This window comes from Heterodontus francisci, chromosome 9, assembly GCF_036365525.1.
Source record: "Heterodontus francisci isolate sHetFra1 chromosome 9, sHetFra1.hap1, whole genome shotgun sequence".
In the NCBI taxonomy this organism is placed as follows: domain Eukaryota; kingdom Metazoa; phylum Chordata; class Chondrichthyes; order Heterodontiformes; family Heterodontidae; genus Heterodontus; species Heterodontus francisci.
The window spans coordinates 108599412-108623229 of record NC_090379.1 but is presented as its reverse complement, the minus strand read 5'-3'; the positions used below and the strand labels follow the sequence as shown (position 1 = coordinate 108623229).

Genomic DNA, 23818 nt, shown 5'->3' with positions numbered 1-23818 from the left:
ACAAGGAATAGATTTTTTAAGTATTCATGAATTGAGAGGAGGTCCCTTATGCCTGCAAGTACAGTTGTAAAATTCCAAAGTGTAATTAATTCAGAATTAGTGGGCAATTAGTCCAAATTTGTGCTAGTTTCATATTTGCTGTTTGAGGTAGCGAACTCTCAGGACAACTGTTGGTTGGCCCACTGCAACTTTCCTATTGGTACACTGTAGCGAGCATCCGGAAATTGAAGGGCTTCTCCAACATCCAGAAGTGTCGAAAGCTAAATATGTCGCCACGACTGGCAATGCGTTTCGAGCTCGAGTCGAAATAAGAAGTTCTCTCTGGTCCTGTTTGTGAATTACACATACCTGACAATTTGAAATCAGTTTCATCGTCTTGGGACTCTATTGCGGCCAAGCTTGCTTGCAATATTGGCAGACATGAATGCAGTCTTCATCTTGCATCTGTGCCTGACGAATTTGTTGCAGCTTATTTGAACTTGCCGGCCATTGTGATGCAGTGACCTGCGAGTATGACGCAATTTCATTCATAAATTCCTGTTGAGTAGGATGGTTAACCGTCACTCTGAACAATGCATCTGCTGTCGTTTGTTGCTTGCCCTGTACGTATACAGAATCTCATGAGCCTCAACGAGAATCTCTGGATCCACGGAGGCATCTTAGCGAGTTCCTTTTCGTTGAGTAAGGAAACTAGGGGTTTGTGGTCTGTCTCTGTGACCACCTTTAAGCCTATAGTATCGTCCGAAAACTTCTCAAGTCCAAGTAACAGCGAGAGCTTCTTTGTCTAACACGGCCTATCTCCTCTCAGTGTCGGACAATGCATGTGATGCATAATAAACAGGTCTTCAACTTCCATCTGGCTGTTCTTGGAAAAGGATTGCCTCATCCCTGTAGACGAGGCATCAGTTGTAATTGTTGTTGGAAGTGAAGGATTATAATGAGCTATGTCATCTGTCAAAATCAGCATCTCCTTGATCCTTTGAAATGCTTGTTGTTGATGTGTGCCCCAGCATCATGCTTGAGCTTTTCTTAACGGTTGTGGTAAAGACTCAGTAACTTGTGCTATATTCGGTAGGAATTTTGCCAACCGATTGGCCATGCCAAAAAAGTCGTTGAAGATCATGGATCGAAGTACGAAGTGGAAATTTGCTAACGACTCTTGTCTTTTGCGGGTGTGTCATTATGCCTCTACTGCTGACAATTTGTCCTAAAGAAACGAATGGATGTTTTTGAAAACTCACACTTCTAATTGAGTGTTACACCTTCATCCTGTAGGCAATTCAAAATTGTCCTAACCTTTCAGTTGCGTTCTTCAGTGTACTCTCCAAGAACTAAGATGTCGTCCATATGGCATATTATACCTTCAAGGCCCTGGAGAATATTTGACATAGTTCTCTGGAATATTTCCAGTGCTGATGTGATACCAAACGGTTGATGGTTAAAACAAAATCTTCCAAACGGAGTAATGAAGGTTGTCAATAACCTTGACTTCATATCTAATGGAACTTGTCAAAAGCCACTATTCGTGTCCAGCTTCGTGAACACGGAACTTTTGGATAACTTTGCCAAGCTTTCGTCCACTGAGGACATCGGATGGACTTCTCGTGCCACAGCCTTACTAAATTGAGTTAAGTCTACACAAATGAAAAGATCACCATTAGATTTAGGAACTGGAACCATTCCCGAACACACACTATAGGTTCAGTAACAGGCGAAATGGTCATGCCCTCCAATTGATGCTGGACTTGCTTCATTAGTGGGTGTGGAATTTTCCTAGGCTTGAGACATACCGGTTTAGCATCTTTCCGCAGTGTAATACTATATTCGGTCTTCAGTCTGCCTAGATCAGTAAACAATTTTGGGAATTTCTCTTGGAAGTGATTCCCAGATTCTTGTTGCTTAACTTCTTCTACTTTCTTTACAAGATGAAGGTCAATACAAGCTCTTCTACTTGAGAGAGAATTACTGATTCTTTATAACATACCATGTTTCTCATACTTGCTTTCCCTTGTACTGGAGTGTTGCCTGTAGCTTCCCCTTTGCTTTGAGTTCAACTCCTCCTGGGCCATGTAACTGGGTTTCTGTTGATTGCAGAAAATGTGTTGATAAGCATGGCGCTTTGTCTGATACATTCGTTCCAGTGTCGAGTTTAAAATTAGTGCTATGTCTGTTGACATATATATCTGCAGACCAAATGCCTGATTAGGATCTTTGATCTCACCAACAAAGTATATTGGTTGCCCTTCTGAAGAAGGTTATTTAATTTCAGTAACCACTCTATTCTTGAATGCTTTTTTGGTTTGCACTTGTTGGAATAGAGATTTTGGTTTTGCACATTTTATCAAAATGCCTTATTTTCTTACAGTGGAAGCATTGTGCCTTGTTTGCAGACCACAGTTTACACCTGTGGGAACTTTTGCTGTCACATCGCTGGCAGGGTTTAATGGTGTCTTTCACTCCCCCCCACCCCCCCATGTACCTTTCTTTCTGGTGCCTCTTTCACAGTTCCTCTGGTTAAGGAACTATATGGTTGCTGGAGGTTTCCTGAACCAAGGTCTTTCTCACCAGCTGAATAGCATTGTCCAGGGTGAGGTCTTCTTTAGACTGCAATAAATTTGATGGGGTCTCATCGGCAATGCCTACTACAGTGCAGTCTCTTATGAATTCTGCTTTAAGGTTTCCATATTCACATTCCTCTACAAGCTTGTACGTCTTGGCATTTCTTCACGGACGCTGATTTTAGAAAGGTTGTAGTCATTGGTTGCAGGCCCGCTGATGGCTAGTCAGGCCTATCCATGACTGGCAGATTCTCCAACAGCAGGTACAAGTGAAGGTGTAGACGCTGCTGGGGGCAATTGAATCTATCCTTCTCCTTTTCTCTTTCATGCTGGTTCTTCGCTCAGTTTCAAAGGTGTCTGTAGCCCTCCTGATGTAGCATCTCCAGCAATCATGATCTATGGCCTGCGCATCCCACTGGCGATGATTGATGTGGCACACAGAGAGGGACTTTCTCAGGAAGCCCTTGAAATGTTTTCATGGGGCCCCTCTGTTCCTTTTAGTCCGTTCTCCTTACAGCGTTATCTCGGGCAGGTGACTGTCGTCCATCCGGGCAACGTGACCCGCCCAACACAGTTGGCTTTGTAGGAGGATGGCCTCGTTGCTGGTGATGTTGGCTGTTTCCAGGACTTCAGTGTTTGAGATTCGGTCCTGCCAGCAGATCTTGAGGATGCTGCGGAGGCAGCGCTGATGGAAGCACTCTAGAAGGTGTACATGATGGCGGGATACAGAAGGGTGGTGAGGTCTATGGTTTTGTAGACTTCGAGTTTGGTCTGTGCTCTGAGGCTGTGGTTGCTCCACACACATTTGTAGAGCCTCCCAAATGTACTGTTTGCTTTTGAGAGCCTATTGTCCACCACCTTGTTTATGGTGGCATCAAATGAGATGACACTCCCCAAATAGGTAAATTGTTTGACGGCATTCAGCTCGGTTCCCTCGATGACCACGCTTGGTGGTCTATATTCTTCTTGGGGTGCAGGCTGATGCAGGACTTCAGTTTTCTTTAAACTGATTTTTAGTCCGAAGTGTTGTGCCACCTCGGAAAAATGTGTTGTTATACATTGCAAGTCAGACTGACTGGGCCAGGAGAGCACAGTCATCAGCGAAAAGAAGTTCACGGATGAGTTTTTCTTGTATCTTTGTGTGAGCCTGTAGACGCCTGAGGTTGAAAAGGCCTCCCTCAGTCCAGAAGCATACATAAACTGCCTCCTTAAGGTCTTCAGCTGCCTGCTGCAGCATCATGCTCAAAATGATGGTGAATAGGGTTGGGGCCAGCACACACCCTGCTTCACAACATTGAAGATACGGAAGGGACTTGAGAGGTCGCTGTTTTGCTTGACTTGTCTGTACTGATTTTCATGAAACTGCATCACCATGGCCAGGAACTGGGTGGGCATCCAAGTTTTTCAAGAATTTTCCAAAGTCCATCTCTGCTCAGTGTCGAATGTCTTGGTGAAGTCTACGAAAGTGACATACAGGCCTTTGTTTTTCTCACAATACTTTTCTTGTAATTGTCTGAGTGCAGATACCATGTCTATGGTGCCTCTGTTTGCTCTGAAACCACACTGGCTCTCTGGGAGGTTTTCTTCTGCAGTGATAGGCACAAGCCTGTTCAGAAGTATTCTAGCCAGGATCTTCCCAGCAATAGAAAGGAGGGTGATCCCACGGTAGTTGGAGCAATCTGATTTTTCTCCTTTGTTTTTGTACAAGGTGATGATAACGACATCACGAAGATCCCATGAAATCCGGCCCTGTTTCCAGCAGGCCGTGAAAAACTAATGGAGCTTGGTGTACAGGGCAGAACCACCATGCTTCAAGGCTTCGGGTAGAATTCCATCGGCTCCGGGGGATTTGTTGTTCTTCATCTGGTTGATGACGGTCACAGTTTCCTCCAGAGTTGGGCGCTCATCCAGTTCTTCTTTGACAGGCTGTTGTTGGATGCGATTGATGGCAGTATCATGTATTGTGCACTTGGAGCTGAAGAGAGTTTCAAAGTGCTCCGACTAGCGATCTAGGACTGACTCCTTGTCGGTGTGTAGGGTCTTGCCATCGGCGCTTCTCAAGGGGTTTTGGGTTTGCTGGTCCATACAGATTTTAGTGCTTCATAGAAACTTCTTATATCGCCAGTATCAGCATATAGTTGAGTTTTTTCGCAAGTGCAATCCACCAATCATTTTGAATGTCCCTCAGTTTACATTGAAGGGTGCTGCATGCTTGACGATAGGCTGTCTTTTTCTCTTGGCTTCCCGGCTGAGCCAGGTGAGCCTGATGAGCTGACCTTTTTATTTTTAGCAGATCTTGAATTTCCTTGTCATTTTCATCAAACCAGTCCCTATTCTTCTTGGTGCTGGGTCTGATGACCTCGTTGGAAGTATCCAGTACTGCAGCTTTGATGTTTTCCCAGAGTTCTTCTGGAGTGGAATCAGCAGTGAGATCAGGGTGTTCCAGTCTGGTCGGTAAGGTTGCTTGATATCCATCTCTGCAAGATGAGGTTTGCAGGTTGCTGACTTGGAATTTCTTTGATGGGTTGTCTCTAGGCCTGTTCTTGGGCTTAGGCTTGAAGTGGAAGTTCAGCTTTGAACAAACAAGCCAGCAGTCTGTATGACAGTCAGCACTGGGCATGACTCTAGTATGCAGGATGTCCTTTAGGTCACGCTGGCACACCAAGATGTAATCTATCAGGTGCCTGTGTTTAGAGCGGGGATGCATCCATGTGGTCTTGAAGCGATCTTTTTGTTGAAAGAAGGAGTTGGTTATGGATAACTGCTTTTCTGCAGAGTTCGAGAGTTAACCTCCGTTTTCATTACAGTTTCCAACTTCATGGTTTCCAAGCTTGTATAGTCATTGATAAAAGCATCAACTGTTTCACCCGGTTTCTGGGCCCTTCTGTTGAACCTTTCTCTTTCTAAAATTTTATTGCACCACAAGTTAGAACAAGAATCAAAAGCTTTTAAAACTTAATCGAATATGTCACATATCTCATTAATACGTTGTTCTGTACTCATCTGCTATAGGCCCAATAGAATATAATAAAGTGTTAACTTGTTCTGCTTCAGACTGGCTGCCTAATTTGGAAACTATTCTGTTTTCGAGAAACCTTTTTGCCAGAGTGACCAACTTTGAGTTTGATTTGGTCCTTCCATGTATCCAAGCCTCTATGGAATTGTAAATTTCAGCTCCATTGCTTCAGTTTGTTTCATTTTCACTTTCGTGTTCTTCTCTCCAGTATCGGAACTTTCCTGCTCTTTTTCAGCCCTGTGCTGATTCCCGCTATGGTCGTTTCAGCTTTCAAAATTTTGCTGCTAGACTAAAGATTACTTCCTTCCTTATTTTCAACTCCGTTTTATAGCGTTACTGCTATGTTCCTTTAACTCTCTTCTCATAGCGAGTCATATATTTGCAACCTCATTGCTTGCTTATTTCCGCTCCGGATGTCACGTGTATTGGTGCCGACCTCGGATTAGCCCTCATTACAGGCTTTCCTGGTGCTGCCTGCCTAACTACCATTATGGATGGATTTTTTTAATCCTCTGGATGGCTTTTTTACCCTTTTTCAGGGTTGCTCACCCTATCTTCGAACTTTGCTTGGTTCTCCGACTCGAAGCCCGCGCTCGCCAGACCAGATTTCTATCACCGATTCCCTGATTCTCTGGTGTCGAGCTCTGGAGATTTTCTATAGCCTCTTCTTGGGTCCTACAGTTTTTTGCTCTTTTTTTCAGGTCAGCATTCTTTAACTTCTTTAAGATTCTTCTCTGGGTGTAGCCTAGTAAGATCCCCCATTTGTCTCGATTTTTGCTGATCACCATATTGTATGTTGTGTTGGTTTGCTGCAACCTTAATTAGTCAAGCTGATAGAGATACTTCAGTCTGGGGTAGTTAGAACAACGAATTACATCTTCAGACTGGTCCATGTGACTCCACCAAAACCACATTGCATCTAGCTTCAAGTCTCTCCCACATGTGATCTCTTTCATCATCATGGTAGGAGGTATTCTTTACGCACACTCAATATTAACCCTTTCAAACCTTATACTACACATAGGATGTCATTTGTGTCATTGAATAAGGCCATTTTATTTCTGTGGAGGGATTTGAACTTAGAATTGTAGGAAGGACGGGTATGGCATTGGAAGGTGACAACACATTAAAGGATTTTGAAGCGGTTAGGTAGGTTGGAGTTAAGGTGGTAGTTTGCAAGGAAGGAGGGATCATGGGTGTGTTTTCTAAGGAGGTAGTTTATGACAGCAGATTTGAAAGGATTGGTAGGGACAGTACCTGAGGAGAGTGTATAGTTTAACATCTCATTCATGACAGCACCTCTTCTTGTGCAGCACTCCCTTAATGTCAGCTTACATTATATGTTCAAGTCTTGAGGTGGAATCTTCTGACTCAGTGGTGAGGACAATTGTTAGTCCAATACACGGCTTTCCCAAGACCTAACAAGTTGGGTTGTACTCCTTTGATAAGGAGGCGTATCATTTGAAGAATGGAAAGTGACTACAAAGTGTAATCTATCTGCCAAATTCTACCCACTGCCCTTGGGTTTTAAAGCAGTTGTATTAGACGATTCTTAGTTATGATTTTACGTAAAACCTGTTAAGACCAAGGTGGAGATACAACGAATCCAGGGAACTATAGACCAGCTGCAAGGAGCACTCTTAAGCCGCCTTACCCACTACAAATGGGAGAGATTTGTCTATCGGTATGACACAGACACAGATTGTCCGTGGCCACTGCGTGCGGTAAGTCCATTGTGGAGTGGAAGGAGCAGCGGAACCCTAGAGTAATAAGACTATTACAGAGGGGAAGCCTTGAGAAAAAGGTGCCCCGAACACGTAAAAAGCCACGAACGGCTCCTCGGCCACAACTTCAAAGCGCCCGCGGGAGATGTGAGGCTCGTGGCGCATCTGCGGCGCAATGTCGGCGAATTCCTGCTGGTACTGGCGCCCGAGGCTGTCGCTCACCTCCCGGAGGATGAGGATGAGTTTTCCCGGCGTCGATGGTGGGAACTGATGAAATGGTTTATTACCTGCACCCCCTTTCCACCCCCTTTTCCCCCCCCCCTTCCCCTTCCCAGCTCCACCCTCCCAGCTCACCACCCCCGCACACCCCTCCCCCCTTCGGAACCCCTTACCAGCTCCCCCTTCGCACCATCTTCCCCCTGCACCACCTTCCCCCTGACAGCCCCCTTCCCTCCACCCCTCCCCCTCGTAACCACTCCTCCCACCGGCATCCTCCTACCCCTGTGCAGGGGCCCTAACAACCCCACTGCCTTGTGGGTATCTCGGGAGCTACCAACGCTAAGGGAGTAAACCCTAACAGAAAATCCGGAGCGGAACCCCACAGGCGGTCATGTGTCACCTTTGCCATGTTTCCGGCAGTTCCTACAGCCATACCGGTGCCAAACGTCATGCTCTGCACTCCTTTGGACCCCACCAGAAAGGCCGAGAGGGGGGTTTTGACGCTTGGGCAACTCTCAACCTCCATACATTCGCCCAGGCATGCGCCATGGAGAGGTCACTCCATAGTCGCCTCACAGCGACCGAAACAACACAGAAGGCAGCAGTTACGGGTTATGTCCAGCTCAGTTGGCGTTGAGATTGGGCGCCACGGGTTGCCTTTGACGGTGGGAGAGGTCATCGCACCTCACTGGACAGCGACCGGTTGCCTCAAACCGGGCAGCCCCCGGTCAATAAAGTTCTGTCCCGCCACAGTCCACCTGCTTCAATGGGTGCTTGGAGCTCAGGGTCATTGCCCGAAAAGTGGACTGCAACACCGCACCAAACAGCACGAAAAAAGGAAAGAAGGTACCAGCCCTTCGCTTTGCAAGCTGGAACGTCAGAACTATGTGTCCTGGCCTGTCGGAAGACCTTACACAAATCAACGATTTTCGGAAGACCACCATCATTAACAACGAGCTCAGTAGACTCAATGTAGACATTGCAGCAGTTCAGGAGATACGCCTCCCTGCGAGTGGATCTCTAACAAAGCAAGACTACACCTTCTTCTGGCAGGGTAGGGATCCTGAAGAACTAAGACAGCATGGAGTGGGCATCGCCATCAGAAACTCCTTGTTCAGCATGCTAGAGCCTCATCAAATGGCTCGGAACGCATACTGTCCATCCGACTGCACACCGCCTCTGGTCCAGCACACCTACTCAGCATCTATGCTCCAACACTCTGCTCCCCACCTGAAGCTAAAGACCTGTTCTACGAGGAACTCCATAATATCATTAGCAGCATCCCCAACACCGAACACCTGTTCCTGCTGGGGGACTTCAATGCCAGGGTCGGGGCCGACCATGACTCATGGCCCTCCTGCCTTGGGCGCTATGGTGTTGGAACGATGAATGGGAATGGACAGAGACTGCTTGAATTGTGTACCTATCATAACCTCTGCATCACCAACTCGTTCTTTCACACTAAACTCTGTCATCAGGTTTAATGGAGGCACCCAAGATCACGTCGTTGGCACCAGCTGGACCTCATCGTCACAAGGTGAGCCTCCTTAAACAGTGTTCAAATCGCACGCAGCTTCCACAGTGCGGACTGCGACACCGACCACTCCCTGGTGTGCCGCAAGATTAGACTCAAACCAAAGAAGCTGCATCACTCCAAGCAGAAGGGCCACCCACCCATCAACACGAGCAGAATTTCTTATCCACAGCTGTTACAAAAATTTCTAAATTCACTTGAAAAAGCCCTTCAAAACACTCCCACAGGGGTTGCAGAGACCAAGTGGGCCCACATCAGAGACGCCATCTATGAGTCAGCTTTGACCACCTATGGCAAACGTGTGAAGAGAAATGCAGACTGGTTTCAATCTCATTTTGAAGAGCTGGAACCTGTCATAGCCGCTAAGCGCATTGCACTGTTGAACTACAAGAAAGCCCCCAGCGAGTTAACATCCGTAGCACTTCAAGCAGCCAGAAGCACTGCACAAAGAACAGCCAGGCGCTGCGCAAATGACTACTGGTAACACCTATGCAGTCATATTCAGCTGGCCTCAGACACTGGAAACATCAGAGGAATGTATGATGGCATTAAGAGAGCTTTTGGGCCAACCATCAAGAAGATCGCCCCCCTCAAATCTAAATCAGGGGACACAATCACTGACCAACGCAAGCAAATGGACCACTGGGTTGAGCACTACCTAGAACTGTACTCCAGGGAGAATGTTGTCACTGAGACCGCCCTCAATGCAGCCCAGTCTCTACCAGTCATGGATGAGCTGAACGTACAGCCAACAAAATCGGAACTCAGTGATGCCATTGATTCTCTAGCCAGCGGAAAAGCCCCTGGGAAGGACGGCATTACCCCTGAAATAATCAAGAGTGCTAAGCCTGCTATACTCTCAGCACTCCATGAACAGCTTTGCCTGTGCTGGGACGAGGGAGATGCGCGATGCCAATATCATCACCCTCTATAAAAACAAAGGTGACCGTGGTGACTGCAACAACTACCGTGGAATATTCCTGCTCAGCATAGTGGGGAAAGTCTTTGCTCGAGTCGCTTTAAGCAGGCTCCAGAAGCTGGCCGAGCGTGTCTACCCTCAGGCACAGTATGGCTTTCGTGCAGAGAGATCGACCATTGACATGCTGTTCTCCCTTCGTCAGATACAGGTGAAATGCCGCGAGCAACAGATGTCCCTATACGTTGCTTTCATTGATCTCACCAAAGCCTTTGACCTCGTCAGCAGACGTGGTCTCTTCAGACTAGTAGAAAAGATCGGATGTCCACCAAAGCTACTAAGTATCATCACCTCATTCCATGATAATATGAAAGGCACAATTCAGCATAGCAGCACCGCATCAGACCCCTTTCCTATCCAGAGTGGCGTGAAACAGGGCTGTGTTCTCGCACCCACACTGTTTGGGATTTTCTTCTCCCTGCTGCTCTCACATGCGTTCAAGTCTTCAGAAGAAGGAATTTTCCTCCACACAAGATCAGGGGGCAGGTTGTTCAACCTTGCCCGCCTAACAGCGAAGACCCAAGTACAGAAAGTCCTCATCAGGGAACTCCTGTTTGCGGATGATGCTGCTTTAACATCTCACACTGAAGAGTGTCTGCAGAGTCTCATCGACAGATTTGCGGCTGCCTGCAACGAATTTGGCTTAACCATCAGCCTCAAGAAAACCAACGTCATGGGACAGGATGTCAGAAATTCTCCATCCATCAATATTGTAACCTGTCTCTCGATGCAGAAAACAACAAGCGCATGGGAAAGGCTTCCTCTGCTATGTCCAGACTGGTCAAGAGAGTGTGGGAAAATGGCGCACTGACACGGAACACAAAAGTCCGAGTGTATCAAGCCTGTGTCCTCAGTACCTTGCTCTATGGAAGCGAGGCCTGGACAACGTATGTCAGCCTAGCGCGACATCTCAATTCATTCCATCTTCGCTGCCTCCGGAGAATCCTTGGCACCAGGTGGCAGGACCGTATCTCCAACACAGAAATCCTCGAGGCGGCCAACATCCCCAGCTTATACACAGTACTGAGTCAGCGGCACTTGAGATGGCTTGGTCATGTGCGCCGCATGGAAGATGGCAGGATCCCCAAAGATACATTGCACAGCGAGCTCGCCACTGGTATCAAACCCACCGGCCGTCCTTGTCTCCACTTTAAAGACGTCTGCAAACGCGACATGAAGTCCTGTGACATTGATCACAAGTCGTGGGAGTCAGTTGCCAGCGATCGCCAGAGCTGGCGGGCAACCATAAAGGCGGGGCTAAAGTGTGGCGAGTCGAAGAGACTTAGCAGTTGGCAGGAAAAAAGACAGAAGCGCAAGGGGTGCGCCAACTGCTTAACAGCCCCGACTAACAATTTTTTCTGCAGCACCTGTGGAAGAGTCTATCACTCTAATATTGGCCTTTCTCGCCACTCCAGGCGCTGCTCCACTTACCCATTGTGTCCCAAGACAAGGAGGCCAAAGAAGAAGAAGATCGACCAGTTATCTTAATGTCGGTGGTAGGATTATTGTTTGAATCTTTTTTCAAAGATGCATTAGAAAAGCACGCAGAAATCAAAAACATAATAAAGAATAGTTAGTATGGATGTCAACTGATTCTTCCTTATCCACCCGACTAGTTACATCCTCAAAAAACTCTAACAGATTTGTCAAACACGATTTCCCTTTCATAAATTCGTGTTGACTCTGCCCAGTCATATTATGATTTTCTAAGTGCCCTGTTATCACATCCCTAATAATCGATTCTAGCATTTTGCTTGCTACTAATGTCAGGCTAACTGGCTGCTTAGTTCCCTGTTTTCTCGCTTACTCCTTTTTTGAGTAACAGAGTTATATTTGCTACCATTCAATCCATGGGCACTGTTTTAGAATCTAGGGAATTCTAGAAGATCAAACCCAATGTCTCCGCTATCTCCGTAGCTACTACTTTTATAACTCTAGGGTGCAAACCATCAGGTCCAAGGGATTGGTCAGCTTTTAATCCCATTAATTTCTGCTGTACTATTTTTTTGCTAATGCTAATATCCTTAAATTCCTCATTTTCATGAGACCCTTGGTTCCCCATTACATCCAGAATGTTTTTTGTGTAGTCCACCGTGAAGGCAATACAAAGTATTTCTTTAATGTTTCTAACATCTCCTTCTTCCCCATTATAATTTCACCTGTCTCTCTCACTAATCTCTTCCTTTTTGCACGCCTATAGAAGCTTCTTATGTATTTAAAGCATCATGATTTTTCTTTGTCCTCTGGAGGTGTTCCTCTTTCAGAAGTGTAACATTTGGTCCTCCGATCAAGTAAAAGGCAATTGAGTGACTGAAAAATTCTGCATGTAGCTGGAAAATATAAGGAAAATAGATTAATCTCATACCCAAGATCTGCTCCATTCATCTTTCTTTCTCTTGTGCGCTCTCTCTCTCTCGCTAATGGAGAGAATTGTCAGCAGTAACTCTGTGGTACCATTTGTTGTCATTCTAGCATGTTATGAGTGTGAGTTTGGCATAGAAGATGCTACCATATTTGTCTTTTCACCCATGATCAGCCAGCAACTGGATGATATTCTTTCCTCTCAAAGTAGTGTTTTTCTTTTTTTAGTATGATGTATTCCCATCTAGTGGTTTGGAAAAACGTGAATAGAAGGATAGTCCTGCGACTTGATTTCAGAGAACTTCATGTCTGGACATGGGAGGGGCAGGGTGCTGAACCTATATTCCTACAGTGGTGCGAGTTCTTGAAATAAGTGAACTATCCTGAGAATCTTAAGCATCACTTAATTGAAGTATAGTTGTGTCTATCCTCTTTCATTGTCACCCTCCTCCCCCTTAAAATGGATTGCAGGTGATCTTCCCTTAAGCCTTGAAACTACCTGCTCTATAATGCACCAAAGCAGCCAGGAATCACTCACCTGCTGACATTTATCTCCATCTGCCACTTTCCACGAATAGTACAGCCAAGGTCAGGAACTTGTCATGTGGAGAATTGCAGAAAGAGTAATAATTATGAGTTGAACTTTTATAATCTGATAATGGTAGTGAAATAGATTGCTGGTCAAATATTGTTAATCATTTTGAATATCTTGGCACTCGCATGTAATTGCAGTATAAAAAGGTCTGTCTGGAAAGTGAATTACAAAACAGAATTTTGTTTTCTTTGCCGAATACCGAGTCAAATAACTAGACACGTTGGTGATCAAACAGATAATCCGACTGGACCAGAACTTTTATTCGATATGATAGTTTCCTAATATAGTTTTGTAGCCATCTCTGTAAACCTTCAAATGTCTGCATGTTTAAACTTTGGTGCTTAATTCTACTCCATTTAGGAACATCCGTGTTTTGGGGTCGAGTTATGTTTGAATGGGGTTAAATTCAAAACAAATCTGCAGAAGCATTATTTCAAAGAGTGAGTGGTAAATCAATGGAACAGGCTCCCTAGCTTTTGAATTATTTATTTATTCACAGGATGTAGGTGGCATGCCAAGGTCATCATTTACTGCCCATACTTAATTACTCTTGAGAAGGTGATGGTGAGCCATGTTCTTGAACTACTGCAGTCCTTGAGGTGAAAGTACTCCCACCGTGCTGTTGGCTAGAGAGTTCCAGGATTTTAACCCAGCGATAACAAAGGAACATATATATTTCCAAATCAGAATGGGGTGTGACTTAGAAGGGAACTTGGAGGTGGTGGTGTTCAAATGCACCTGCTGCCCTTCTCTTTCTAGGCAGTAGAGTTCAGTGATTTGGAAGGTGCTGTCAAAGAAGCTTTGGTGAGTTTCTGTGGAGCATCTTGTGGGTCATCACAGCCATGTTGCACCAGTGGTGGAGGGAGTGAAAGTTTAGGGTGATGGATGGTGTTGAGTCCTGGATGGTGTAGAGGAGATTTTATTTTATGCAGTTATGATTTGGCATGGACTGAATCGCCTCCTCTCCTGTATGATTCTGTAAGATTCATATATAGCACATGTAAATTCTGTTCATTTGCACCATTTCCTAGTAAATCAACGAGTAGAGACAAGGCAAGAGAGAAAGATATTAATATGGGAAATGATAAACAGACCTTGACAGGAAGGGACAGTGAGTACAAATCTAAGAGTAAATCAGTAGACAAGGCTAGAGGTTACAAAAATAATGAAAAGGTCAAAACTGAAGGCCTCTGTATCTGAATGCACAGAGCATTCGAAACAAAACCGATGAAGTGATAGCTCAAATAGAAATAAAGAAGTACGATCTATTGCCATTACAGAGACATGGCTGCAGGATGACATAGATTGGGACCTGAATATTGAAGGGTACATGACATTGAGGAAGGATACAATGCGAGGAAAAAGTGGAGGGGTGGCTCTGTTAATTTATGATGGTATTTGCACAATAGAGAGGGATGACCTAAGTTCAGGAAACCAGGATGTAGAAGCGGTTTGGGTTGAGATGAGAAATGATAAAGGCAAGAAGTCACTCGGGAGAGTGGTGTACAGGCCCCCTAACATTAACCACACGGTAGAACGGGGTATAAAGGAAGAAATAATGGGTGCTTTTTAGAAAGATACAGTTATAATCATGGGGGCTTTTAATCTACATTTAGACTGGAAAAATCAGATGGGCAAAGATAGCCTAGATGAGAAATTCATAGAATGTTTTCGGATAGTTTCTTAGAGCAGCAGATTCTGGAGGCAACCAGAGAGCAGGCTAAACAAGGCCTGGTGTTGTGAAACGAGATATGATTAATTGATGACCTCATAGTGAAGGCGCCCTTGGCAGCAATGATCATAATATGATTAAATTTTATAATCAGTTTGAGGGAGAGAAGAGTGGGTCTGAGACTAGTATTTTAAACTAAAATATGGGAAATTATGAGGTCATGAAAGCAGAGCTAGCCAAAGTGAACTGGCAAAGTAGGTTATGGGATAGGTCAATAGAGAGGCAGTCGCAGACATTTAAGGGATATTTCAAAATACACAGAATAGATATATTCCAAGGAGAGAGAAAAATTCCAAGGGGAGGACCCACCATCCGTGGTTAACTAAAAAAGTTAAAGATAGTATCAAACGTAAAGAGAAAGCATATAATTGCGCAAAGATGGGTGGCAGGTCAGAAGATTGGACAGAATATAAAAAGCAGCAAAGAACAACTAAAAGATTAATAAGGAGAGAAACATTAGGGGTACAAGGTGTTAGAAATATAAAAACAAATATTAAGAGTTTCTATAGATATTTAAAAGAGAAAAGAGTTAACAAAGTGAGTGTTGGTCCTAAAGAAAGTGACTCTGGGAATTAATAAGGGAAAATAAGGAAATAACAGATGAATTGAACAGGAATTTTGCATCAGTATTCACCATAGAGGATACAAGTAACATCCCAGAAATAGGTTTAAATCAAGAAATGGAAGGGAGGGAGGAACTCAAGAAAATTACAACCACTAGGGAAGTGGTACTGAGGAAATTGTTGGAGCTGCGGGTTGACAAGTCCCTGGGTCCTGATGGACTTCATCCAAGTGTCTTAAAAGAAGTGGCTGTTGAGATAGATGATGCGTCATTTTTAATTGTCCAAAATTCACTAGATTCAGGGAAGGTTCCATTAGATTGGAAAATAGCCAATGTAACTCCTTTATTCAAAAAGGGAAGGAGACTGAAAGCAGGAAACTACAGGCCAGTTAGCTTAACATCTGTCTTCGGGAAAATGTTAGAAGCTATTATTAAAGACCTTATAGCAGGGTATTTAGAAAAATTCAAGGCAATCAGGCTGAGTCAACATGGTTTTGTGAAAGGGAAGTCATGCTTAACCAATTTATTGGTGTTCTTTGAAGAAGTAACATGCTGTGGATAAAGGGGAAGCGGTAGCTGTACCGTACTTAGATTTCCAGAAGGCATTTGATAAGGTGCGACATCAAAGGTTATTGTGGAAAATGAAAGCTCATCGTGTTGGGGGTAACATTTTGGCACAGGTAGAAGATTGGCTAGCTAACAGGAGAGTAGGCATAAATGGGTCATTTTCTGGTTGACAAGATGTAATGAGTGGTGTGCCACAGGGATTAGTGCTGGGGCCTCAACTTTTTACAATTTATATCAATGACTTGGATGAGGGATCAAAGGTATTGTTGCTAAATTTGCTGATGAGACATAATAGGAAAGTAAGTTGTGAAGAGGACATAGGGATATGGATAGGTTAAGTGAGTGGGCAAAGATATAGCAAATGTGAAATTGTCCATTTTTGCAGGAAGAATAAAAAAGCATGTTATCTAAATGGTGAGAAATTGCAGAGCTGTGAGATGCAGCGGGATCTGGGTGTCCTAGTGCATGAAACGCAAAACGTTAGTCTGCAGGTACAGCAAGTAATTAGGAAAGCTAATAGAATGTATCATTTATTGCGTGGAGAATTGACTACAAATGTAGGGAGGTTATGTAAATGCGTTAGAAGCAGTTCAGAGAAGGTTTACGAGACGAATACCTAGAATGGCCGGGCTGTCTTATGAGGAAACATTGGACAGGCTGAGGTTGTATCCACTGGAGTTTAGAAGAGCAAGAGGCAACGTGGTTCAAACATTTAAGATTCTGAGGGGTCTTGGCAGGGTGGATGTGGAAAGGATGTTTCCTTATATGGGAGAACCTAGAACTAGGGGTCACTGTTTGAAAATAAGGGGTCGCCCATTGAAGACAGAGATGAGGAGAATTTTTTTCTCAGAGGGTCGTGAGTCTTTGGAACTCACTTCCTCAAAAGGGACAGGATAAACTGCCACTTGGAAAGAACAAAGAACAGTACAGCACAGGAACAGGCCATTCGGCCCTCCAGGCCTGCGCCGATCTTGATGCCTGCCTAAACTAACTCCTTCTGCACTTCTGGGGCCAATATCCCTCCATTCCTTTCCTATTCATGTATTTGTCAAGATGTCTCTTAAACGTCGCTATCGTATCTGCTTCCACCACCTCCCCGGCAGCAAGTTCCAGGCACTCACCACCCTCTGTGTAAAAAGACTTGCCTCGCACATTCCCTCTAAACTTTGCCCCTCGCACCTTAAACCTATGTCCCCTAGTAACTGACTCTTCCACCCTGGGAAAAAGCTTCTGACTATCCACTCTGTCCATGCCGCTCATAACTTTGTAAACCTCTATCATGTCGCCCCTCCACCTCCGTCGTTCCAGTGAAAACAATCTGGGTTTTTCCAACCTCTCCTCATAGCTAATGCCCTTCAGACCAGGCAACATCCTGGTAAACCTCTTCTGTACCCTCTCCAAAGCCTCCACGTCCTTCTGGTAGTGTGGCGACCAGAATTGCACACAATATTCTAAGTGTGGCCTAACTAAGGTTCTGTACAGCTGCAACATGATTTGCCAATTTTTATATTCTATGCCCCGACCGATGAAAGCAAGCATGCCGTATGCCTTCTTGACTACATTATCCACCTGCGTTGCCACTTTCAGTGACCTGTGGACCTGTATGCCCAGATCTCTCTGCCTATCAATACTCCTAAGGGTTCTGCCATTTACTGTATACGTCCCACCTGCATTAGACCTTCCAAAATGCATTACCTCACATTTGGCCGGATTAAACTCCATCTGCCATTTCTCCGCCCAAGTCTCCAACCGATCTATATCCTGCTGTATCCTCTGACAATCCTCATCATTATCCGCAACTCCACCAACCTTTATGTCGTCCGCAAACTTACTAATCAGACCAGCTACATTTTCCTCCAAATCATTTATATATACTACAAAGAGCAAAGGTCCCAGCACTGATCCCTGCGGAACACCACTAGTCACATCCCTCCATTCAGAAAAACACCCATCCGCTGATACCCTCTGTCTTCTATGACCGAGCCAGTTCTGTATCCATCTTGCCAGCTCACCTCTGATCCCGTGTGACTTCACCTTTTGTACCAGTCTGCCATGCGGGACCTTGTCAAAGGCTTTACTGAAGTCCATATAGATAACATCCACTGCCCTTCCTTCATCAATCATCTTCGTCACTTCCTCAAAAAACTCAATCAAATTAGTGGGACACGACCTCCCCTTCACAAAACCATGCTGCCTCTCGCTAATAAGTTCATTTGTTTCCAAATGGGAGTAAATCCTGTCCCGAAGAATCCTCTCTAATAGTTTCCTACCACTGATGTAAGGCTCGCTGGCCTATAATTTCCTGGATTATCCTTGCCACCTTTCTTAAACAAAGGAACAACATTGGCTGTTCTCCAGTCCTCTGGGACCTCACCTGTAGCCAATGAGGATGCAAAGATTTTTGTCAAGGCCCCAGCAATTTCTTCCCTTGCCTCTCTCAGTATTCTAGGGTAGATCCCATCAGGTCCTGGGGACGTATCTACCTTAATGTTTTGCAAGACACCCAACACCACCTCCTTTTTGATAATGAGATGACTGAGACTATCTGCACTCCCTTCCCTCGGCTCATCATCCACCAAGTCCTTCTCTTTGGTGAATACTGATGCAAAGTACTCATTTAGCACCTCGCCCATTTCCTCTGGCTCCACACATAGATTCCCATCTCTGTCCTTGAGCGGGCCAACCCTTTCCTAGGTTACCCTCTTGCTCTTTCTATATGTATAAAAAGCCTTGGGATTTTCCTTAATCCTGTTTGCCAATGACTTTTCATGACCCTTTTTAGCCCTCCTAACTCCTTGCTTAAGTTCCTTCCTACTGTCTTTATAGTTCTCAAGTGCTTCGTCTGTTCCTAGCCTTCCAGCCCTTACAAATGCTTCCTTTTTCTTTTTGACTCGGCTCACAATATCCCGTGTTATCCAAGCTTCCCGAAACTTGCCAAACTTGTCTTTCTTCCTCACAGGAACATGCTGGTCCTGGATTCTAATCAGCTGTTGTTTGAAAGACTCCCACATGTCAGATGTTGATTTACCCTCAAACAGCCGCCCCCAATCTAAATTCATCAGTTCCTGCCGAATATTATTATAATTAGCCTTCCCCCAATTTAGCACATTCACCCGAGGACTACTCTTATCCTTATCCACAAGTACCTTAAAACTTGTGGAATTATGGTCACTACTCCCGAAATGTTCCCCCACTGAAACTTCGACCACCTGGCCGGGCTCATTCCCCAATACCAGGTCCAGAATGGCCCCATCCCTAGTTGGACTATCTGCATACTGTTTCAAGAAGCCCTCCTGGATGCTCCTCACAAACTCTGCCCCATCCAAGCCCCTATCACTAAGTGAGTCCCAGTCAATATAGGGGAAGTTAAAATCACCCACCACCACAACCCTGTTACCTTTACATCTTTCCAAAATCTGTGTACATATCTGCTCCTCTACCTCCCGCTGGCTGTTGGGAGGCCTGTAGTAAACCCCCAACATCGTGACTGCACCCTTCCTATTCCTGAGCTCCACCCATATTGCCTCGCTGCATGACCCCTCTGAGGTGTCCTCCCGCAGTACAGCTGTGATATTCTCCTTAACCAGTAATGCAACTCCCCCACCCCTTTTACATCCCCCTCTATCCCGCCTGAAGGTTCTAAAGCCTGGAACCTTTAACTGCCAATCCTGCCCTTCCCTCAACCAAGTCTCTGTAATAGCAACAACATCATATTGCCAAGTACTAATCCAAGCTCCAAGTTCATCTGCCTTACCTGTTCGACTACTCGCATTGAAAGACACGGATTAATCAGGGATCGGCAGCATCAATTTGTTAAGGGAAGGTCAGATCTTATTAACTTGATTGATTTTTTTTGTGGAAGTAACAAGGAGGATTGATGAGGGTAGTGCAGTGGATGTGGTCTACATGGATTTTAGTAAGGAATTTGACAAGGTCCTACATGGCAGACTGGTCAGTGAAATGAAAGCCCCTGGGATACAGGAAAATGTGGCAGGTTGGATCCAAAATTGGCTCAGTGACAGGAAACAAAGGGTAGTAGTCGATGGATGTTTTTGCGAATGGAAAGCTGTTTCCAGTGGCATTCCACAGGGTTCAGTGTTGGGTCCCTTGCTGTTTGTGGTATATATTAATGATTTGGAATTAAATGTGGGAGGCATGATTGGGAAATTTGCTGATGACACAAAAATTGGCCATGTAGTTGATAGTGAAGAGGATAGCTGTAGACTCCAGAATGATATCAATGGTTTGGTTGAGTAAACCGGAGCACCCGGCAGAAACCCACGCGGTCACAGGGAGAACTTGCAAACTCCGCACAGGCAGTACCCAGAACTGAGCCTGGGTTGCTGGAGCTGTCAGGCTGCAGTGCTAACCACTGCGCCACTGGTGAATTTAAAATTATTTACTTTTTTTAAGGAACATAGTTGTCATCCGATACTGAATTGTTTTGGAGCTCTGTTATAGCTTCAGTTTTATCTCACCATGTTGCTCAGTCTTACCTCATCAGTGATTTTAGCAGCAGTGAGATTGAAAACAAAGGGAGCCTTTATTTATGAAGGAATAACAATTTATTATTTTTGTCAAATGATCAGTTATGCATATGGTCCACTGTTGGAGGCAGCCATACTCTGCGGAATTAAACGAGTTTGGGAATGGTAAGTCGGCTGGTACTGTGCTGTCACTCTGTCTGATAAATGTCTGTTGTCTTGTTTTTCTCTCTCAGGGAAGGAGGCGGCGGAAACTGGCCTACAGCAAGACAATTCAAGTGCAGAGTGCCACAAGTGGTATGTACTAATCTCTCCACACTGGGAAAAAGAATATTCAATGGCATGTTCAATACTCATGAATCAATCTCTCATAAGTGGTTCCGTGCCAGTTTAGGACACAGCTGCATAACGTGCAGTTTTTTAAAAAAGGCACAGCATAATCTATGGTTTTAATTCCATTTAGTACCAAAGTTTCACAAAGTGACTTCCTGACAGGAGCCTGCCAAATTCCAGATTCCTCCACAGTTCATTTGTGTAGCGTATGTCTCTTATGACCATGAACTTGGTCTTTAAAGAAATATTACATAGTTTACAGCAACTATACATTCCTTCAAGGCACAATAACCCCCAAAGTAAAGGCAGTCAATCATGGATAAGAAAGGAAGTTAAGAATTGCATAAGATTGAAAGTAAAGGCCAATAAAGTTGCCAAAAATAGTAGTAAACCTGAGGATTTTAGAGGACAGAAAAGGAGGACGAAGAAACTGATAAAGGGAGAATAGAATATGCATATAAGTTAGCAAAAAATATAAAAACAGACTGTAAAAGCTTCTATAGATCTGTAAAAAGAAAACGTTTGGCTAAGACAAATGTGGGTCCATTACAGGCAGAGTCAGGAGAATTTATGATGGAGAATAGAGAAATGGCAGAGAAGCTAAATGATTACTTTGTGCCTGTCTTCACTGAGGAAGATAGAAAAATCTCCCAGAATTAGAGATCCAAGGGATTAGGGGGAATGAGGAATTGAAGGAAATTAGTATTAGTAAGAACATTGTATTGGAGAAATTAATGGGGCTGAAGTCCCCAGGACCTGATATTCTACATCCCAAAGTGTTGAAAGAGGTAGCTATGGCGATAGTGGATGCATTGGTGATCACCTTCCAAAATTCTGTGGATTCTGACGTGGTTCCTGCAGATTGGAAGGTCGTAAATGTCACCCCACTATTTAAGAAGGGAGGGGGAGAGAAAACAGGGAATTACAGACTTGTTAGCCTTACGTCAGTCGTTGGGAAAATGCTAGAATCTATTCTAAAGGATGTGATAAATGGACACTTGGATAATAATGATCTGATTGGGCATAGTCAACATGGATTTATGAATGGGAAATCATGTTTGACAAACCTGTTGGAGTTTTTTGAGGATGTTACTAACAGAATTGATAAAGGGGAGTCAGTGGACATGGTATACTTGGATTTTCAAAAGGCCTTTGATAAAGTCCCCCACAGGAGGTTGGTTAGCAAAATTAAAGCACATGGGATAGGGGGTAATATACTGGCATGGATTAAGGATTGGTTAACAGGCAGAAAACAGAGCGTAGGAATAAATGGGTCATGCCTGTGTTGGCAGGCTGTGACTTGTAGGGTACTGCAGGGATCAGTGCATGGGCTCCAGCTGTTCACAATATATATCAGTGATTTGAATGTGGGGACCAAATGTAGTATTTCCAGGTTTATGGATGACACAAAACTAGATGGGAATGTGTGTTGTAAGGAAGATACAAAGCGGCTTCAAGAGGATTTGGAAAGACAGTGAGTGGGCAAGAACGTGGCAGATGGAATATAATGTGGAAAAGTGTGAGGTTATCCACTTTGATAGGAGGAATAGATGTGCAGAGTATTTCTTAAATGATAAGAGATTAGAAAGTGCAGATGTACAAAGGGACCTGGATGTCCTTGTCAAAAGTCACTGCAAGCTAACATGCAGTTGCAGCAAGCAATTAAGAAGGCTCATGGTATGTTAGCCCTGATCGCAAGAGGATTTGAGTACAGGAGTAGTGAAGTCTTGCTTCAATTGTATAGAACCTTGGTTAGACCGCAACTGGAGTACTGTGTGTAGTTTTGGTACCCTTTCCTCAGGAAGGATATTATTGTCATAGAGGGAGTGCAACGAAGGTTCACCCAGACTTGTTCTCGGGATGGCAGGACTGTCCTATGAAGAGAGATTGGGGAAACTGGGCCTGTATTCTCCAGAGTTTCAAAGAATGAGAGGTGATCTCATTGAAATCTACAAAATACTTAAAGGGATAGACAGGGTAGATGCAGGTAAGATGTTTCCCCTGGTTGGGGCATCTAGAACCAGGGGATACGATTTCAAAATCCGGGGGAAGCCACTTGGGACAGAGATGAGGAGACATTTCTTTACTCCGAGGATTGTGAATCATTGGAATTCTCTACCCCAGAGGGCTGTGGAAGCTCAGTCATTGGGCATGTTTAAAGCAGAGATTGACAGATTTCTAAATGCAAATGACAGAAGGGGATATGAGGATAGTGTGGAAAAAAGGCATTGTACTGGATGATCAGCCATGATCGTATTGAATGGCAGAGCAGGCTCAATGGGCTGAATGGCCTACCCCAGTTCCTATGTTCCTAACTGGGTGAAGACAGTTGTTTTTTCCATCAGTGGGGTAGAGTAAATGATTCATTTTTTTTTAATGAATTAGAACATTACAGCGCAGTACAGGCCCTTCGGCCCTCGATGTTGCGCCGACCTGTGAAACCATCTGACCTACACTATTCCATTTTCATCCATATGTCTATCCAATGACCACTTAAATGCCCTTAAAGTTGGCGAGTCTACTACTGTTGCAGGCAGGGCGTTCCACACCCCTACTACTCTCTGAGTAAAGAAACTACCTCTAACATCTGTCCTATATCTATCACCCCTCAACTTAAAGCTATGTCCCCTCGTGTTTGCCATCACCATCCGAGGAAAAAGACTCTCACTATCCACCCTATCTAACCCTCTGATTATCTTATATGTCTCTATTAAATCACCTCTCCTCCTCCTTCTCTCCAACGAAAACAACCTCAGGTCCCTCAGCCTTTCCTCATAAGACCTTCCCTCCATACCAGGCAACATCCGAGTAAATCTCCTCTGCACCCTTTCCAAAGCTTCCACATCCTTCCAATAATGCGGTGACCAGAACTGCATGCAATACTCCAGGTGCGGTCTCACCAGAGTTTTGTACAGCTGCAGCATGACCTCGTGGCTCCGAAACTCGATCCCCCTACTAATAAAAGCTAACACACCCTATGCCTTCTTAACAGCCTTATTAACCTGGGTAGCAACTTTCAGGGATTTATGTACCTGGACACCAAGATCTCTCTGTTCATCTACACTACCAAGAATCTTCCCATTAGCCCAGTACTCTGCATTGCTGTTACTCTTTCCAAAGTGAATCACCTCACACTTTTCCGCATTAAACTCCATTT

At 44.6% G+C, this 23818-nt stretch overlaps 1 protein-coding gene across 5 annotated transcripts in view; it reads left to right on the top strand.

Moving 5' to 3' along the window:
• Window positions 1–23818, top strand: part of LOC137373966 (regulator of microtubule dynamics protein 3-like) — a 338872-nt gene that overhangs the window by 72332 nt on the left and 242722 nt on the right. For all 5 annotated transcript variants that reach the window (XM_068039654.1, XM_068039652.1, XM_068039653.1 and 2 more), the window contains one exon: window positions 20565–20625. In XM_068039654.1, the coding sequence (XP_067895755.1) occupies window positions 20565–20625 (61 nt within the window). The remainder of the gene's footprint in view (window positions 1–20564; window positions 20626–23818) is intronic.